The following is a 21,351-nucleotide window of genomic DNA, read 5'->3' on the forward strand; positions in this document are numbered from 1 at the left end:
ACTCTAGGGACAGTGTATTGTGATGGTTAAGAGCCAGTTTCTGGAGTTAGGCAGTGATGGATTCAACTGCTGATCCCCCCACTTACTAGCTTGGTGACCACAGACAAGTTACTGACCCTCTCTGATTCTTACTTTTCACATCTGTATAAAAAGGATTACAGTGGCACCTACCTCACTGTATTGTGAGGATTAAATGCAGTAACATCTGCAAATCCCTCAGAACTGAGTGAGGCCTTGATACAACAGATGCTGCCACTGCTGCCACCACCACCACCACCATCGCCAGCACTACCACCACCACCACCATCGTCACCACCAACACTACCACCACCATCACCATCACCACCACCAACACTACCACCACCATCACCATCACCACCACCACCATCATCATCACCATCACCACCATCACCATCACCACCACCAACACTACCACCACCACCATCACTGCCACACCCAACACTACCACCATTGCCACCACCACCATCACCACCACCACCACCATCACCACCATCGCCACCACCATCATCACCACCATAACCACCACCACCATCACCACCACCATCGCCACCATCACCCCCAACACCACCATCACCACCACCATCGCCACCACCACCACCATCACCACCATCACCATCACCATCACCACCACCAACACTACCACCACCACCATCACCGCCACACCCAACACTACCACCATCGCCACCACCACCATCACCACCACCACCATCACCACCACCATCGCCACCATCACCCCCAACACCACCATCACCACCATCACCACCACCATCGCCACCACCACCACCACCACCATCACCACCATCACCACCACCACTGCCACCTCCACTGCCACTACCACCACCACCACCACCACTATCACCATCACCGTCCCCAGGTGTGGGGTCCGAGCATGGCCCGGGAAGGAGGAAAGCCTGGAGCAGCCGCCTGCAGCCCCACCCTGGGTGCCTGCCGCAGAGTGGGGACTCTTGGGCTTTTCCTCCTCCCTGACACAAGCAGGATGATGCACCCCTGCGTGACACCTTCCTTGGGTGTACCTGGACCGTGTGAAATTCCTAGAGTTGGGTAATTCCCCTCCTTTCTCCTTCATAGCACACCAAGAAACTAGTGAAAGCAGTGTAATCAAAGGGGTAACCTGAACACACTCAATGTAAGAGAAGACATTTGCAGCAATTATCAAGAACAAAAGACATGTGGCCTTCGTACTGATTGCCACACCCCAGCATATGGGAACAGAGATGGCTCACTGCTACATCGGAGACAGCCTCCCACACACGGGAATCCACATTTCAACCGCCCACAGCCCCGTGCCTCCTCTCTCCCTTCACCACCGGCTCCATATAAGCTTTTGGGTGCCCCCTGGATAAGTGGGTAATTCTCAGGAAGTCAGGAAGGCAGATTCTAGCCTCAGATGTCTGGGTTCAAATCTCCATGTTGCCACTTCCCAGCTCTGGGACTTTAGGCAAATTGCTAGTCTATTTGTATCTGTTTCCTGATCTGTAGAATGGGGATGATAAATAGTATCTGCCTCGTGGGGTGGCTGTGATCATGACATGCAGTAATGTACACGAAGTGTTAGTGCCATCAGTCTTGGCTGTTATTATCATGATATTTGAGAAGGTAAGAGAGGCCAGCTAATGTCAGTGGAAATCAGGGAAGCCAAAGCTCTGGGAATGATTACAACACACGGGGACTGGGATGGGAAAGGGCATGGCGGACAAATGGGTGATCTTGTCATGGGAAGCAGCCAGATGCCTGGCCCCAGTGGGAGCTGGAGTCAGCGTGAGTCAGAAGCACCAGCCAGGAGGGTTCCCGCCTTGCCCCAGGATGGGAGTGTGTGTGCAGCGAAAGCCGACTCTACACCCCTCCCTGCCAACTGCTCAGTGCTGACAGCCCCTCCCATCCTACCTGGAGAAGCCCATGAGCACCGGGTTGCCTGAGCGCTGGGCCACGTCCCACTGCATCCCACCGCTCTGGTAGAGAAACAGGGCATAGGACCTGCTCCCGTCCGTGGAGAGGATGGCTTGGTAGGTGTTGCTCTGGGGGTGGGTGGAAGCAAACACAGGGATGCCCGTGAGAGATCCGGGGTCTCCTCTCTTATGTCCCCCCGCCCGTCCCACAGCCCTGCTCTGACATGTACAGCACCTGTTCCTGGTCTGCCCACAGCAAAGGCATGGGCCCAAAATGCTGGCAAGTTTTGGGTCAGTGAGGGCAGCTTTCACCCTGGGTGTGAACGCACTTACCACGGTGGATTTGCCTTTTGGTGACTTTCTTCCAGGAGGGGAGATAAAGGGTTCTGGGTTACAATTCAGTTAGATGAGTGTTTGTTAGAGAAAGCTACCAGAACCTGAGATCAGCCAAGATACCAGAGAGCTAGAGAGGAGGCTTCATTAGCTCCCGCGCGGATATTTAAGGACATTGCCCAAATTGTCTCCTCCATCTAAACAGCATGGATGACACTGGGGTTCACTGAAGGCGCACACGTTGTCCACAGTAGGTGACCAGTGAACTTTTGTCGAGTGAATGAAGAAATGAGTGACTTTAGACCAGGCATAAGGAAGAACTTGGTGACTACAAGAGCGGGGTCCTCGGAGGGAGGACAGAGGAGATGGTGTGGTGCACCCTGTGCCCGCTGGATGAGCCTGTGCTTAAGAGCCAGAGGCTGGAGTCAGAAGAAGCTCCACTCAGGCCTGGCTTTGCCATTTGCCAGCGGCGTGACTCTGAACAAGTTACTTAACCTCTCTAACCATTGTCTTCCTCATCTGTAAAATGGGGAGCATAATACCAGACTGAGCCACGTGAAATTGTGAATAGCCAGACATTTTTGACTTACAAAAATGCCACTTGCTATGTTTCAGCCTAATAATACCCGGTTTGCTGGGCTGCTGTGAGGTCAAGTAGGCAAAGGGCCGAGACAGGCCGGGCCCACAGTGAGTGCTCAGCCAACAGTGGTGGCAGTGGGGGGGGGGGGGCAGTGGGGGGGTGGCGGTGGGGGGGCTTGCTATAATTAGCAATCTTTCCTAGAGCCAGAGAGGATTTTGGAAGAGTGGCCCCTGCCTAGGATTCCAGGATGTCTGACTCCCAGATAGCTCCTGGGAGCTGCCTAGGGGTCTACTCACCCCGAGGGTCCACTGGGCAGGATAGGCGTGGGCATTGACCCACGTGACCTTTAGGGTCCACCTGGCCTTGTAGCCCCCGTTGTTTGTGATCTTTCTAATCCAAGACTCGGCCTCCTGGACTAGCAGGTTGTGTTCACCATAGAACGTCTCGTATTCCTAGGAAAGGAGGGCAGATGAGAACAAGCCAACGAGGGTCCCACTCCTACACATGGACCCCCCCACTTTCTGCCTGAGGACCCTGCCCACTTTAGCCCACCCACATGGCCTGCCCTCCCCTGTCCCAGGCCTGCATTTTTGCCGTGAGCTCTTCTGAGGTGAAGTTCAATTCAAACTTGGGCTGCAGGAAGGCCTGCAGTGTGCAGACTGCAGGGTCGTGGCCCAGACGTCCAAGACCTCTGGACTTGAACTCAAGCGTCTTAGCTCAAACTGGTCCAGAGAGCAGAGCCACTCGGGCCCACTTTTACCTCCCCATGCCTAATCTGCAGCTTCTTGAGAACAGGCATGAGTCTCTTCCTCTTGGAGCCTCCACACTGCCCTGTCCGTGGCAGGGGCACGGTCCACACTTCCTGCAGTAGCTTTCATCACGTTTCCTCTGGAGTTATTCACCCAGTCCAGGAGCACAGGACAGGCCCTCTTGACTCACTTTTGTTAGGAAAGACCCCCTGCAGCCTGATTTTACAATCAAAGGCCGAATTGTCAGCCCCTATCCCCCGTCACCTGCAGGTCTTCTCGTGGCTGGGTTGGGGTATTCCTGGTCAGTCTCGTGGTTGGGTTGGGGTATTCCTGGTCAGTCTCGCGGCCGGGTTAGGGTATTCCTGGTCAGTCTCGCGGCCGGGTCGGGGTATTCCTGGTCAGTCTCGCGGCCGGGTCGGGGTATTCCTGGTCAGTCTCGTGGCCAGGTCGGGGTATTCCTGGTCAGTCTCATGGCCGGGTCGGGGTATTCCTGGTCAGTCTCGTGGCTGGGTCGGGGTATTCCTGGTCAGTCTCGTGGTTGGGTTGGGGTATTCCTGGTCAGTCTCGCGGCCGGGTTGGGGTATTCCTGGTCAGTCTCGTGGTTGGGGTATTCCTGCTCAGTCTCGCAGCCGGGTTGGGGTATTCCTGGTCAGTCTCATGGTTGGGTTGGGGTATTCCTGGTCAGTCTCGTGGTTGGGTTGGGGTATTCCTGGTCAGTCTCGCGGCCGGGTTGGGGTATTCCTGGACAGTCTCGTGGTTGGGTTGGGGTATTCCTGGTCAGTCTCGTGGTTGGGTTGGGGTATTCCTGGTCAGTCTCGCGGCCGGGTTGGGGTATTCCTGGTCAGTCTCGTGGTTGGGTTGGGGTATTCCTGGTCAGTCTCGCGGCCGGGTTGGGGTATTCCTGGTCAGTCTCGCGGTTGGGTTGGGGTATTCCTGGTCAGTCTCGCGGCCGGGTTGGGGTATTCCTGGTCAGTCTCGCAGCCGGGTTGGGGTATTCCTGGTCAGTCTCGCGGCCGGGTTGGGGTATTCCTGGTCAGTCTCGTGGTTGGGTCGGGGTATTCCTGGTCAGTCTCGTGGTTGGGTTGGGGTATTCCTGGTCAGTCTCGCGGCCGGGTTGGGGTATTCCTGGTCAGTCTCGTGGTTGGGTTGGGGTATTCCTGGTCAGTCTCGTGGCTGCGTTGGGGTATTCCTGAGTCAGCTTAATGTCCCTTGACTGCTTCCTCCCACACCCATATTTAAGCCTCAGTCCCCTGCTGCAGGGGCTGTCACAGCAGCAACTATGGCAATGCCTTCCACACAGCTCTTTGTCTCCCTTGCCAGCTGCTGGGGGATCCTGACTGCCAGGCTTTGAAAGGCTCACCTGATAAAATGTGGTCCCCCGACCAGTGGAGAAGTCAGCATCGTCCCAGAATGGAGCCACCAGGGCCACAGGGTCCTGGCCTGTGAAGCCTGTTGGGAGTGGGTTGGGGTAGGAGAAAATCTGGTAGTCTGACTCTGGGAAGATGATCTGGCCATTGTCTGTGAACTGAGCACATGGGTTTTGTGGTCAGCATTCAGGGAGGGAAGTGGGGAGGAAAGTCCCAGCCTTGGTCCAGCTCCTCAAAAGCGTGACCCCCAAGGGTAGAGCTTTAGACATGCTAACAACCCCTGGAAGTCACCTCCTGTGTCCTGGCTTGGGGAGAGCCCTTTCCATGTAATCTCACAGAATGCTCCGCCCTCAGGCCATCCCTTGCGTCCTCGGGTGGTAGGTTTGGTCCTGTTTCACTGCAGATCCCTGGCTGTGGACCAGCCCCTCACAGGCACACCCCTCTTGACCAGTCCCCTGGGCCCTATCCTGAAGTTTGCGACACATTAGGTGGGGCTCAGGGGGTGGAGCCCTCCTTCCATCGCTCAGGGGGTGGAACCCTCTCTCCATCGCTCAGGGGGTGGAGCTCTCCCTCGGTCGCTTAGTGGGTGGAGCTCTCCCTCCGTCGCTCAGGGGTGTAGACACCCTCTCTCCATCGCTCAGGGGTGCAGACACCCCATCTCCATCACTTAGGGGGTGGAAACCTCTCTTTATTGCTCAGCAGGTGTAGACAACCTCTCTCCATCGCTCAGGGGTGTTGATACCCTCTCTCCATCGCTCAGGGGTGTAGACACCCTCTCTCCATCGCTCAGGGGTGCAGACACCCCATCTCCATCATTTAGCGGGTGGAAACCTCTCTCCATCGCTCGGGGTATACACACCCTCTCTCCATCATTCAGGGGTGTAGACACCCTCTCTCCATCACTTAGGGGGTGGAAACCTCTCTCTATTGCTCAGCAGGTGTAGATACACTCTCTCCATCGCTCAGGGGTATAGACACCCTCTCCCCATTGCTCAGGGGTGTAGACACCCTCCCTCCATCACACAGGGGTGTAGACACCCTCCCTCCATCGCTCAGGGGTGTAGACACCCTCCCTTCATCGCTCAGGGGTGTAGACACCCTCTCTCCATCGCTCAGGGCTGTAGACACCCTCTCTCCATCACTCAGGGGTGTAGACACCCTCTCTCCATCGCTCAGGGCTGTAGACATCCTCTCTCCATCGCTCAGGGGTGTAGACACCCTCTCTCCATCGTTCAGGGGTGTAAACACCCTGTCTCCATCGCTCAGGGGTATGGACACCCTCCCTTCATTGCTCAGGGGTGTGGACACCCTCTCCATCGTTCAGGGGTGCAGACACCCCCTCTCCATCGCTCAGGGGTGCAGACACCCTCCCTCCATCGCTCAGGGGTGTAGACACCCTCTCTCCATCGCTCAGGGGTGTAGACACCCTCTCTCCATTGCTCAGGGGTATAGACACCCTCCCTTCATCACTCAGGGGTGCTCAGGGGTGTAGAAACCCTCCCTTCATCGCTCAGGGGTGTAGACACCCTCTCTCCATCACTCAGGGGTATAGACACCCTCTCTCCATCGCTCAGGGGTATAGACACCCTCTCTCCATCGCTCAGGGGTGTAGACACCCTCTCTCCATTGCTCAGGGGTGTAGACACTCTCTCTCTATTGCTCAGCAGGTGTAGACACCCTCTCTCCATCGCTCAGGGGTGCAGACACCCCATCTCCATCACTTAGCGGGTGGAAACCTCTCTCTATCGCTCAGCAGGTGTAGACACCCTCTCTCTATTGCTCAGCAGGTGTAGACACCCTCTCTCCATCGCTCAGGGGTGTAGACACCCCATCTTCATCACTTAGCGGGTGGAAACCTCTCTCCATTGCTCAGCAGGTGTAGACACCCTCTCTCCATCGCTCAGGGATGTAGACACCCTCTCTCCATAGCTCAGGGGTGCAGACACCCCATCTCCATCAGTTAGCGGGTGGAAACCTCTCTCTATCGCTCAGCAGGTGTAGACACCCTCTCTCCATCGCTCAGAGGTGCAGACACCCCATCTCCGTCACCTAGCGGGTGGAAACCTCTCTCTATTGCTCAGCAGGTGTGGACACCCTCTCTCTATCGCTCAACTGGTGTAGACACCCTCTCTCTATCGCTCAGCAAGTGTAGACACCCTCTCTCCATCGCTCAGGGGTGTAGACACCCTCTCTCCATCGCTCAGGGGTGTAGACACCCTCTCTCCATCGCTCAGGGGTGTAGACACCCTCCCTTCATTGCTCAGGGGTGTAGACACCCTCTCTCCATTGCTCAGGGGTGTAGACACCCTCTCTCCATCGCTCAGGGGTGTAGACACCCTCTCCCCATTGCTCAGGGGTATAGACACCCTCCCTTCATCACTCAGGGGTGCTCAGGGGTGTAGACACCCTCCCTTCATCGCTCAGGGGTGTAGACACCCTCTCTCCATCTCTCAGGGGTATAGACACCCTCTCTCCATCGCTCAGGGGTGTAGACACCCTCTCTCCATCGCTCAGGGGTGTAGACACCCTCCCTTCATTGCTCAGGGGTGTAGACACCCTCTCTCCATTGCTCAGGGGTGTAGACACCCTCTCTCCATCGCTCAGGGGTGTAGACACCCTCTCCCCATTGCTCAGGGGTATAGACACCCTCCCTTCATCGCTCAGGGGTGCTCAGGGGTGTAGACACCCTCCCTTCATCACTCAGGGGTGTAGACACCCTCTCTCCATCTCTCAGGGGTATAGACACCCTCTCTCCATCGCTCAGGGGTGTAGACACCCTCTCTCCATCGCTCAGGGGTGAAGACACCCTCTCTCCATCGCTCAGGGGTGGACACCCTCCCTTCAGTGCTCAGGGGTGTAGACACCCTCTCTCCATCGCTCAGGGGTGTAGACACCCCCTCTCCATCGCTCAGGGGTGTAGACACCCTCCCTCCATCGCTCAGGGGTGTAGACACCCTCTCTCCATCGCTCAGGGGTATAGACACCCTCTCTCCATCGCTCAGGGGTGTAGACACCCTCTCTCCATCGCTCAGGGGTGTAGACACCCTCTCTCCATCGCTCAGGGGTGTAGACACCCTCCCTTCAGCGCTCAGGGGTGTAGACACCCTCTCTCCATCGCTCAGGGGTGCAGATACCCCATCTCCATCACTTAGGGGGTGGTAACCTCTCTCTATCGCTCAGCAGGTGTAGACACCCTCTCCCCATCGTTCAGGGGTGTAGACACCCTCCCTCCATCGCTCAGGGGTGTAGACACCCTCCCTCCATCGCTCAGGGGTGTAGACACCTTCCCTCCATCGCTCAGGGGTGTAGACACCCTCTCTCCATCGCTCAGGGGTGTAGACACCCTCTCTCCATCGCTCAGGGGTGTAGACACCCTCCCTTCATCGCTCAGGGGTGTAGACACCCTCTCTCCATCGCTCAGGGGTGCAGACACCCCATCTCCATCGCTCAGGGGTGCAGACACCCCATCTCCATCGCTCAGGGGTGCAGACACCCCATCTCCATCACTTAGCGGGTGGAAACCTCTGTCCATCGTTCAGGGGTGTAGACACCCTCTCTCCATCGCTCAGGGGTGTAGACACCCCCTCTCCATCACTCAGGGGTGTAGACACCCTCTCTCCATTGCTCAGGGGTGCAGACACCCCATCTCCATCACTTAGCGGGTGGAAACCTCTCTCTATCGCTCAGCAGGTGTAGACACCCTCTCTCCATCGCTCAGAGGTGTAGACACCCTCTCTCTATCGCTCACGGGTGCAGACACCCTCTCTCCATCGATCAGGGGTGCAGACACCCCATCTCCATCTCTTAGCAGGTGGAAACCTCTCTCTATTGCTCAGCAGGTGTAGACACCCTCTCTCCATTGCTCATCAGGTGTGGACACCCTCTGTCTATCGCTCAGCAGGTGTGGACACCCTCTCCATCGCTCAGTCGCCCTCTCATGCTGTGTTCGGACTCAACCTCCTCCCTCAGGGCCACAGGAGCCAGGACTGTCCCTCCAACTCTGCTCCAGGAGGCAGGGACCAGGGGGCCAGAGACGAATCCCAGAAGGTGGAAACGGCAGGAACAGTCCAGTTCCCCAAGAGTAGCTTTTTACTCCTGAGAAGGCCCCGCAGAAGCAGCGGTGGGTTGGGCAGCCCTCGCCTGGCACCCGGTGTTCCTCAGGCAGAGGCCTGACATTAAGGAGGCTGCGGGGGTGGACGAGGGGCCCAGCCAAGGCTGCTTCCATTCCCTCTGCCTCTGGGTTCCATCTCGAAGCAGGAGAGAGAAGTGGGCCCGGGGAGTTCAGGCTGCGCGGGCCGCAGCCCGGACTCACGTAGAGGGAATCACGGAGAGAGGAGCCAAGGGGGAAGCCTGTCGCCGGCTTGAAGAGTGGGGAGGTGAAGTCCACGGTCCTCCTGACGAACTTCAGGTCCCCGGCGCCTGCCCCATAGGGGAAGAGGGAAACTCCTGGGCCAGGACAGAGAAGAGCAGGAAGTCCAAGTGGGCCTGGGCCTTCTTTAGGGCTGAAAGGGATCCCAGATCGCTCCCCGCAGGCTGCCCACACCTGTCCCGTGTTCCCCGAGGGCCCCAGAGGCAGCCATCGAGGGTTCTTCTTACTCCCTCTCCACCCACATTGAATGCATGTGGTCATTTTACTCCCTAAACTGCGCCTCTCATCCTTCCCCAGCTTGGAGAAAAACAGGTTCTGCTGTCAGAATACCAGCAAACGATTCTCAATCTCTTAGTCCCAGTCCTTTTCAGGGTTAAAAGACAAAAGTCCATGCTGGGTGCAGTGGCTCACGCCTGTAATCCCAGCACTTTGGGAGGCTGAGGCAGGAGGATCACGAGGTCAGGAGTTCGAGACCAGCCTGACCAAAATGGAGAAGCCCTGTCTCTACTTAAAATACAAAAATTAGCCGGGTGTGGTGGCGCATGCCTGTAATCCCAGCCACTCGGGAGGCTGAGGCAGGAGAATCGCTTGAACCCGGGAGGCTGAGGTTCCAGTGAGCTGAGATCGTGCCACTGCACTTCAGCCTGGGCAACAAGAGCGAAAACTCCGTCTCAAAAAAAAAAAAAAAAAAAAAAATAGACAAAAGTCCAGCGCAATGAAGATGAGTAACTGCAAAGCCCTTTTCAGGGAATGAGACTTGTTTCCTAAGACGACCTTTCTCCAGATAAACTTGAAGACCCCTCCAATTTAACCTAGGACTCCCTAGAGGCCCTCGGGCTCCAGTTTGAGAAACCTTGTCCCAAATATTTCTCGCAGCTGCCGACTCCTTGGCGCCCTTCCCTGGTCCTGCTTGGAAACCCACAGGCTCTCCTGGCCTCCTCACTGCCTGCAAATCGGACCGCTCCAGGCACCACTTGTTAAATGCCATTTGTACAATGCAAAACTGAGTCCTCCCTGGCTCCCGTTGCCTACAGGATTCCCCGCATGCCGGCCACACTTTTTGCTCCCCTTCTTCTCATTTTCAGCCACCCCAAATGCTTCGGGGATCCGCTCCCCATGCAGCACCGGGACGACCTTCTGCAGCCATACCTACCACACTCGTACCTTCCACACACATACCTTCCACACCCATAACTTCCACACCCATAACTTCCACACCCTTACCTTCCACACCCATACCTTCCACACCCTTACCTTCCACGGCCATACCTTCCACAGTCATAACTTCCACACCCATACCTTCCACACCCATACCTTCCACACCCATACCTTCCACACCCATACCTTCCACACACATACCTTCCACACCCTTACCTTCCACACCCATACCTTCCACACCCTTACCTTCCACGGCCATATCTTCCACGGCCATACCTTCCACGGCCATACCTTCCACACCCTTACCTTCCACACCCATACCTTCCACACCCTTACCTTCCACACCCATACCTTCCACACCCTTACCTTCCACGGCCATACCTTCCACGGTCATAACTTCCACACCCATACCTTCCACACCCATACCTTCCACACCCATACCTTCCACACCCATACCTTCCACACACATACCTTCCACACCCATACCTTCCACACCCATACCTTCCACACCCTTACCTTCCACGGCCATACCTTCCACAGTCATAACTTCCACACCCATACCTTCCACACCCATACCTTCCACACCCATACCTTCCACACCCATACCTTCCACACACATACCTTCCACACCCTTACCTTCCACACCCATACCTTCCACACCCTTACCTTCCACGGCCATATCTTCCACGGCCATACCTTCCACGGCCATACCTTCCACACCCTTACCTTCCACACCCATACCTTCCACACCCTTACCTTCCACACCCATACCTTCCACACCCTTACCTTCCACGGCCATACCTTCCACAGTCATACCTTCCAAACCCATACCTTCCACACCCTTACCTTCCACACACATACCTTCCCCACCCTTACCTTCCACACCCATACCTTCCACACCCTTACCTTCCACGGCCATACCTTCCACGGCCATACCTTCCACACCCTTACCTTCCACGGCCATACCTTCCACAGTCATACCTTCCAAACCCATACCTTCCACACCCATACCTTCCACACACATACCTTCCACACCCATACCTTCCACACCCATACCTTCCACACCCTTACCTTCCACGGCCATATCTTCCACGGCCATACCTTCCACGGCCATACCTTCCACACCCTTACCTTCCACACCCATACCTTCCACACCCATACCTTCCACACCCATAACTTCCACACCCTTACCTTCCACACCCATACCTTCCACACCCTTACCTTCCACGGCCATACCTTCCACACCCTTACCTTCCACGGCCATACCTTCCACAGTCATAACTTCCACACCCATACCTTCCACACCCATACCTTCCACACCCATACCTTCCACACCCTTACCTTCCACACCCATACCTTCCACACCCTTACCTTCCACGGCCATATCTTCCACGGCCATACCTTCCACGGCCATACCTTCCACACCCTTACCTTCCACACCCATACCTTCCACACCCTTACCTTCCACACCCATACCTTCCACACCCATACCTTCCACACCCATACCTTCCACACCCTTACCTTCCACACCCATACCTTCCACACCCTTACCTTCCACGGCCATACCTTCCACACCCTTACCTTCCACGGCCATGCCTTCCACGGCCATACCTTCCACACCCTTACCTTCCACGGCCATATCTTCCACGGCCATACCTTCCACGGCCATACCTTCCACACCCATACCTTCCACACCCATACTTTCCACGGCCATACCTTCCACACCCATACTTTCCACGGCCATACCTTCCACACCCATACTTTCCACGGCCATACCGTCCACGGCCATACCTTCCACACCCATACCTTCCACACCCATACCTTCCACATCCATACCTTCCACACCCATACCTTCCACGGCCATACCTTCCACGGCCATAACTTCCACACCCATACCTTCCATACCCTTACCTTCCACACCCTTAACTTCCACGCACACACATTCCACACCTTCACCTTCCACGGCCATACCTTCCACACCCATAACTTCCACACCCATACCTTCCAAATCCATACCTTCCGCAGCCATACCTTCCACACCCATACCTTCCACACCCATACCTTCCACACCCATACCTTCCACACCCATACCTTCCACGGCCATACCTTCCACACCCTAAACTTCCACACCCATACCTTCCACACCCATACCTTCCACAGTCATACCTTCCACACCCATAGCTTCCACACCCATACCTTCCACGGCCATACCTTCCACACCCTTACCTTCCACACCCATACCTTCCACACCCATACCTTCCACACCCACACCTTCCACACCCTTACCTTCCACACCCATACCTTCCCCACCCATACCTTCCACACCCTTACCTTCCACACCCATACCTTCCACACCCATACCTTCCACACCCATACCTTCCACACCCATACCTTCCACACCCATACCATCCACACCCATACCTTCCACACCCTTACCTTCCACAGCCATACCTTCCACACCCATACCTTCCACACCCATACCTTCCACGGCCATACCTTCCACACCCTAAACTTCCACACCCATACCTTCCACAGTCATACCTTCCACACCCATACCTTCCACGGCCATACCTTCCAAACCCTTAACTTCCACACCCATACCTTCCACACCCATACCTTCCACACCCATACCTTCCACACCCATACCTTCCACAGTCATACCTTCCACACCCATACCTTCCACACCCTTACCTTCCACGGCCATATCTTCCACAGCCTTACCTTCCACACCCATACCTTCCACACCCATACCTTCCACATCCATACCTTCCACACCCTTACCTTCCACACCCATACGTTCCACACCCATATCTTCCACACCCATACCTTCCACACCCTTACCTTTCACACCCATACCTTCCACATCCATACCTTCCACACCCATACCTTCCACACCCATACCTTCCACACCCATACGTTCCACACCCATACCTTCCACGGCCATACCTTCCACACCCATACCTTCCACGCCCTTACCTTCCACACTCATACCTTCCACGGCCATACCTTCCACACCCATACCTTCCACACCCATACGTTCCACACCCATACCTTCCACGGCCATACCTTCCACACCCATAACTTCCACACCCTTACCTTCCACACTCATACCTTCCACACCCATGCCTTCCACACCCATACCTTCCACGGCCATACCTTCCACACCCATACCTTCCACGGCCATACCTTCCACACCCATACCTTCCACACCCTTACCTTCCACACTCATACCTTCCACACCCATACCTTCCACACCCATACCTTCCACGGCCATACCTTCCACACCCATACCTTCCACATCCATACCTTCCACGGCCATACCTTCCACACCCATACCTTCCACACCCATACCTTCCACACCCATACCTTCCACATCCATACCTTCCACACCCATACCTTCCACATCCATACCTTCCACGGCCATACCTTCCACACCCATACCTTCCACACTCATACCTTCCACACCCTTACCTTCCACAGCCATACCTTCCACACCCATACGTTCCACACCCATACCTTCCACACTCATGCCTTCCACACTCATACCTTCCACACTCATACCTTCCACACTCATACCTTCCACACTCATACCTTCCACACCCATACCTTCCACACCCATACCTTCCACACCCTTACCTTCCACAGCCATACCTTCCACACCCATACGTTCCACACCCATACCTTCCACACTCATACCTTCCACACTCATACCTTCCACACTCATACCTTCCACACTCATACCTTCCACACTCATACCTTCCACACCCTTACCTTCCACGGCCATACCTTCCACACCCATACCTTCCACACCCTTACCTTCCACACTCATACCTTCCACGGCCATACCTTCCACACCCATACCTTCCACACCCATACGTTCCACACCCATACCTTCCACGGCCATACCTTCCACACCCATACCTTCCACACCCTTACCTTCCACACTCATACCTTCCACACTCATACCTTCCACACTCATACCTTCCACACTCATACCTTCCACACCCATACCTTCCACACCCATACCTTCCACGGCCATACCTTCCACGGCCATACCTTCCACACTCATACCTTCCACACCCATACCTTCCACACCCTTACCTTCCACACCCATACCTTCCACATCCATACCTTCCACACCCTTACCTTCCACACCCATACCTTCCACACCCATACCTTCCACACCCATACCTTCCACACTCATACCTTCCACACTCATACCTTCCACACTCATACCTTCCACACCCATACCTTCCACACCCTTACCTTCCACGGCCATACCTTCCACACCCATACCTTCCACACCCATACCTTCCACACCCATACCTTCCACACCCTTACCTTCCACACCCATACCTTCCACACCCATACCTTCCACACCCATACCTTCCACACCCTTACCTTCCACACCCATACCTTCCACGGCCATACCTTCCACACCCATACCTTCCACACCCATACCTTCCACACTCATACCTTCCACACTCATACCTTCCACACTCATAACTTCCACACCCTTACCTTCCACACCCATACCTTCCACACCTTTGTTCCAGCTGTTCCCGCCCTCCTCCCTGCCTGGGGTGCTCCTCCATCGCCGGCTCTGCATTCCTTAGGGCCTTCCATTGTGTGCACTTAGACCCTGGGATGAGTCCTCTAACCGCCTCTACCAGACCGTCCATCTATCCCTTCCTGAATGGCACTGGGGTCATTTCTCTGTCTCCAGCTCCTGGCCCAGTGCCATGCACAAAGCCAGCCCTCAGCAGCGACTCCGATGCTGTGTCCCTGTCCTCAGTAAGGCCCTCCCCACCCGAGAGAGCAGAGACTGTGGGAAGTAGGCTGAGAGGGAGCCTTCAGTTACATCACCCATCAAAAGGCACAGGCCTGGCCTGTATGGCCTCACCTTTCTCAGGCAGGATGGGGATGGGGGCAGCTGTGGAGCGGGTGTGCATGGCAGTGCTGGGAGTGGTGGAAATGATGGTCTGGGAGGTTGTGGGGGGTGGTGATGTGGCTGTGTGTCTCCCACCGTCTGTCTTCAGTGATGGTGTTGTCATTCCTGGACACGTGAAAAGAGAAGGCAGGGGTGTTTCTTACAGTAACGAAACAGCAGAGTCAAAGAGATTCAAAGAAATCAGGAGCTGAAAGAGAGAGCTGGAAACTCCTTGTCTCTCCTCTGCTCATATCCAAACTACTCTCGACATCAGTGCTTTTCGATTGGGGCACAAAGGAGGGTGAGCCTGTCACCCACCACACCCATCACCTCCTCCCCTGTGGGACCTGACTCAGCCCCACCAGGTAATGCGAATGCACCAGTGATCTCAGGTACTCCTTAGGCTGAATTCCGCCAAGGGGCCCACTGGGAGAGATAAAGACCAGGCAGATGGCAGCTACCTGATGTTTCCATCTTCAGAGGGGAGTCCGAGGATACTGTGGAAGCTGAGGTAGCACTGCTGACAGGAACAGGGGTGGTGTCACCTGTGGATGCCGAGGAAGCGCTGGTGACAGGAAGAGGGGTGGCGTGACCTGTAGATACTGAGGAAGCATCGGTGACAGGAAGAGGGGTGGCGTGACCTGTGGATGCTGAGGAAGGGCTGGTGACAGGAAGAGGGGTGGTGTCACCTGTGGATGGTGAGGAAGCATCGGTGACAGGAAGAGAGGTGGCGTGACCTGTGGATACTGAGGAAGCGTCGGTGACAGGAAGAGGGGTGGTGTCACCTGTGGATGCTGAGGAAGGGCTGGTGACAGGAAGAGGGGTGGCAAGAGCTGTGGATACTGAGGAAGCATCGGTGACAGGAAGAGGGGTGGTGTCACCTGTGGATACTGAGGAAGCGTCGGTGACAGGAAGAGGGGTGATGTCACCTGTGGATGCTGAGGAAGGGCTGGTGACAGGAAGAGACGTGGTGTCACCTCTGGATACTGAGGAAGTGTCGGTGACAGGAAGAGGGGTGGTGTCACCTGTGGATACTGAGGAAGGGCTGGTGACAGGAAGAGGGGTGGCGTGACCTGTGGATACTGAGGAAGCGTCGGTGACAGGAAGAGGGTTGGCGTGACCTGTGGATGCTGAGGAAGGGCTGGTGACAGGAAGAGGGGTGGCGTGACCTGTGGATACTGAGGAAGTATCAGTGACAGGAAGAGGGGTGGTGTCACCTGTGGATGCTGAGGAAGAGATGGTGACAGGAAGAGGGGTGGTGTCACCTGTGGATGCTGAGGAAGAGATGGTGACAGGAAGAGGGGTGGTGTGACCTGTGGATACTGAGGAAGCGTCGGTGACAGGAAGAGAGGTGGTGTCACCTGTGGATACTGAGGAAGCGTCGGTGACAGGAAGAGAGGTGGTGTCACCTGTGGATACTGAGGAAGCGTCGGTGACAGAAAGAGGGGTGGTGTCACCTGTGGATACTGAGGGAGCGTCGGTGACAGGAAGAGGGGTGGTGTCACCTGTGGATACTGAGGAAGTGTCGGTGACAGGAAGAGGGGTGGCGTGACCTGTGGATACTGAGGAAGCATCGGTGACAGGAAGAGGGGTGGTGTCACCTGTGGATACTGAGGAAGGGCTGGTGACAGGAAGAGGGGTGGCGTGACCTGTGGATACTGAGGAAGCGTCGGTGACAGGAAGAGGGGTGGTGTCACCTGTGGATACTGAGGAAGCGTCGGTGACAGGAAGAGGGGTGATGTCACCTGTGGATGCTGAGGAAGGGCTGGTGACAGGAAGAGACGTGATGTCACCGCTGGATACTGAGGAAGTGTCGGTGACAGGAAGAGGGGTGGTGTCACCTGTGGATACTGAGGAAGCGTCGGTGACAGGAAGAGGGGTGATGTCACCTGTGGATGCTGAGGAAGGGCTGGTGACAGGAAGAGACGTGGTGTCACCTCTGGATACTGAGGAAGTGTTGGTGACAGGAAGAGGGGTGGTGTCACCTGTGGATACTGAGGAAGGGCTGGTGACAGGAAGAGGGGTGGCGTGACCTGTGGATACTGAGGAAGCGTCGGTGACAGGAAGAGGGTTGGCGTGACCTGTGGATGCTGAGGAAGGGCTGGTGACAGGAAGAGGGGTGGCGTGACCTGTGGATACTGAGGAAGTATCAGTGACAGGAAGAGGGGTGGTGTCACCTGTGGATGCTGAGGAAGAGATGGTGACAGGAAGAGGGGTGGTGTGACCTGTGGATACTGAGGAAGCGTCGGTGACAGGAAGAGAGGTGGTGTCACCTGTGGATACTGAGGAAGCGTCGGTGACAGGAAGAGAGGTGGTGTCACCTGTGGATACTGAGGAAGCGTCGGTGACAGGAAGAGGGGTGGTGTCACCTGTGGATACTGAGGAAGCGTCGGTGACAGGAAGAGGGGTGGCGTGACCTGTGTATACTGAGGAAGCGTCGGTGACAGGAAGAGAGGTGGCGTGACCTGTGGATACTGAGGAAGCGTCGGTGACAGGAAGAGGGGTGGTGTCACCTGTGGATACTGAGGAAGCGACGGTGACAGGAAGAGAGGTGGCGTGACCTGTGGATGGTAAGGAAGCGTCGGTGACAGGAAGAGGGGTGGTGTCACCTGTGGATACTGAGGAAGCGACGGTGACAGGAAGAGATGTGGTGTGACCTGTGGATACAGAGGAAGCGTCGGTGACAGGAAGAGGGGTGGTGTCACCTGTGGATACTGAGGAAGTGTCGGTGACAGGAAGAGGGGTGGTGTCACCTGTGGATACTGAGGAAGTGTCGGTGACAGGAAGAGGGGTGGCGTGACCTGTGGATACTGAGGAAGCGTCGGTGACAGGAAGAGGGTTGGCATGACCTGTGGATGCTGAGGAAGGGCTGGTGACAGGAAGAGGGGTGGCATGACCTGTGGATACTGAGGAAGTATCAGTGACAGGAAGAGGGGTGGTGTCACCTGTGGATACTGAGGGAGCGTCGGTGACAGGAAGAGGGGTGGTGTCACCTGTGGATACTGAGGAAGCGTCGGTGACAGAAAGAGGGGTGGTGTCACCTGTGGATACTGACGAAGTGTCGGTGACAGGAAGAGAGGTGGCGTGACCTGTGGATACTGAGGAAGCGTCGGTGACAGGAAGAGAGGTGGTGTCACCTGTGGATACTGAGGAAGCGTCGGTGACAGGAAGAGGGGTGGTGTCACCTGTGGATACTGAGGAAGTGTCGGTGACCGGAAGAGGGGTGGCGTGACCTGTGGATATTGAGGAAGCGTCGGTGACAGGAAGAGGGGTGGCGTGACCTGTGGATACTGAGGAAGCTTCGGTGACAGGAAGAGGGGTGGTGTCACCTGTGGATACTGAGGAAGTGTCGGTGACAGGAAGAGAGGTGGTGTCACCTGTGGATACTGAGGAAGCGTCGGTGACAGGAAGAGCGGTGGCGTGACCTGTGGATGGTGAGGAAGCGTCGGTGACAGGAAGAGGGGTGCTGTCACCTGTGGATACTGAGGAAGCGTCGGTGACAGGAAGATGGGTGCTGTCACCTGTGGATACTGAGGAAGCGTCGGTGACAGGAAGAGGGGTGGTGTCACCTGTGGATAATGAGGAAGCGTCGGTGACAGGAAGAGAGGTGGCGTGGCCTGTGGATACTGAGGACGGGCTGGTGACTGTAAGAGGGGTGGCGTGACCTGTGGATGCTGAGGAAGGGCTGGTGACAGGAAGAGGGGTGGTGTCACCTGTGGATACTGAGGAAGCGACGGTGACAGGAAGAGATGTGGCGTGACCTGTGGATACTGAGGAAGCGTCGGTGACAGGAAGAGGGGTGACGTGACCTGTGGATACTGAGGAAGCGACGGTGACAGGAAGAGAGGTGGCGTGACCTGTGGATGGTGAGGAAGCGTCGGTGACAGGAAGAGGGGTGGCGTGACCTGTGGATACTGAGGAAGCGTCGGTGACAGGAAGAGGGGTGGTGTCACCTGTGGATGCTGAGGAAGGGCTGGTGACAGGAATAGGGGTGGCGTGACCTGTGGATGCTGAGGAAGCGTCGGTGACAGGAAGAGGGGTGGTGTCACCTGTGGATGCTGAGGAAGGGCTGGTGACGGGAAGAGGGGTGGCGTGACCTGTGGATACTGAGGAAGGGCTGGTGACAGGAAGAGGGGTGGCATGACCTGTGGATGCTGAGGAAGCTTCGGTGACAGGAAGAGGGGTGGTGTCACCTGTGGATGCTGAGGAAGGGCTGGTGACAGGAAGAGGGGTGGTGTCACCTGTGGATACTGAGGAAGCGTCAGTGACAGGAAGAGAGGTGGCGTGACCTGTGGATACTGAGGAAGTGTCGGTGATAGGAAGAGGAGTGACGTGACCTGTGGATGCTGAGGAAGGGCTGGTGACAGGAAGATGGGTGGCGTGACCTGTGGATACGGAGGAAGCGTCGGTGACAGGAAGAGGCGTGGTGCGACCTGTGGATGCTGAGGAAGGGCTCGTGACAGGAAGTGAGGTGGTGTCACCTGTGGATACTGAGGAAGCGTCGGTGACAGGAAGAGAGGTGGCGTGACCTGTGGATACTGAGGAAGCATCGGTGACAGGAAGAGAGGTGGTGTCACCTGTAGATAGTGAGGAAGCGTCGGTGACAGGAAGAGGGGTGGTGTCACCTGTGGATACTGAGGAAGCGTCGGTGACAGGAAGAGAGGTGGTGTCACCTGTGGATACTGAGGAAGCGTCGGTGACAGGAGGAGAGGTGGTGTCGCCTGTAGATAGTGAGGAAGTGTCGGTGACAGTAAGAGGGGTGGCGTGACCTGTGGATACTGAGGAAGTGTCGGTGACAAGAAGAGTGGTGGCGTGACCTGTAGATGGTGAGGAAGCGTCAGTGACAGGAAGAGGGTTGGCGTGACCTGTGGATGCTGAGGACGGGCTGGTGACAGGAAGAGAGGTGGCCTGACCTTTGGATACTGAGGAAGTGACGGTGACAGGAAGAGAGGTGGCATGACCTGTGGATACTGAGGAAGTGTCGGTGACAGGAAGAGAGGTGGCGTGACCTGTGGATACTGAGGAAGCGTCGGTGACAGGAAGAGGGGTGGCGTGACCTGTGGATACTGAGGAAGGGCTGGTGACAGGAAGAGTGGTGGTGTCACCTGTGGATACTGAGGAAGCGTCGGTCACAGGAAGAGGGGTGCTGTCACCTGTGGATACTGAGGAAGCGTCGGTGACAGGAAGAGGGGTGGTGTCACTTGTGGATAATGAGGAAGCGTCGGTGACAGGAAGAGGGGTGGTGTGACCTGTGGATACTGAGGAAGTGTCGGTGACAGGAAGAGGGGTGGCGTGACCTGTGGATACTGAGGAAGCGTCGGTGACAGGAAGAGGGGTGGCGTGACCTGTGGATACTGAGGAAATGTCGGTGACAGGAAGAGAGGTGTCGTGACCTGTGGATGGTGAGGAAGCGTCGGTGACAGGAAGAGGGGTGGTGTGACCTGTGGATACTGAGGAAGCGTCGGTGACAGGAAGAGGGGTGGTGTCACCTGTGGATAATGAGGAAGCGTCGGTGACAGGAAGAGGGGTGGTGTGACCTGTGGATACTGAGGAAGTGTCGGTGACAGGAAGAGGGGTGGCGTGACCTGTGGATACTGAGGAAGGGCTGGTGACAGTAAGAGCGGTGGCGTCACCTGTGGATGCTGAGGAAGGGCTCGTGACAGGAAGAGGGGTGGTGTCACCTGTGGACACTGAGGAAGCATCGGTGACAGGAAGAGGGGTGGCGTGACCTGTGGATACTGAGGAAATGTCGGTGACAGGAAGAGAGGTGTCGTGACCTGTGGATGGTGAGGAAGCGTCGGTGACAGGAAGAGAGGTGGTGTCACCTGTGGATACTGAGGAAGTGTCAGTGACAGGAAGATGAGTGACGTGACCTGTGGATACTGAGGAAGGGCTGGTGACAGGGAGAGAGGTGGTGTGACCTGTGGATACTGAGGA

General features: G+C 56.2%; 1 protein-coding gene across 2 annotated transcripts in view; it reads right to left on the bottom strand.

Moving 5' to 3' along the window:
• MUC4 (mucin 4, cell surface associated) overlaps positions 1-21,351 on the bottom strand; it is a 69,391-nt gene that overhangs the window by 23,561 nt on the left and 24,479 nt on the right. Inside the window, exons 1-7 of one of the 2 annotated variants that reach the window (XM_054682433.1) lie at positions 17,304-17,667; positions 15,876-15,931; positions 15,388-15,540; positions 9,270-9,403; positions 4,951-5,115; positions 3,138-3,293; positions 1,927-2,057 (exon numbers count right to left, since the gene is read on the bottom strand). In XM_054682433.1, coding sequence (XP_054538408.1) covers positions 1,927-2,057; positions 3,138-3,293; positions 4,951-5,115; positions 9,270-9,403; positions 15,388-15,540; positions 15,876-15,888 — 752 coding nt within the window. In that variant the 5' untranslated portion in view covers positions 15,889-15,931; positions 17,304-17,667. Of the gene's footprint in view, positions 1-1,926; positions 2,058-3,137; positions 3,294-4,950; positions 5,116-9,269; positions 9,404-15,387; positions 15,541-15,875; positions 15,932-17,303; positions 17,668-21,351 lie in introns of those variants that run through there. The other variant, XM_063806455.1, reaches the window with a different exon arrangement.

This window comes from Pan troglodytes, chromosome 2, assembly GCF_028858775.2.
Source record: "Pan troglodytes isolate AG18354 chromosome 2, NHGRI_mPanTro3-v2.0_pri, whole genome shotgun sequence".
Lineage (NCBI taxonomy): Eukaryota > Metazoa > Chordata > Mammalia > Primates > Hominidae > Pan > Pan troglodytes.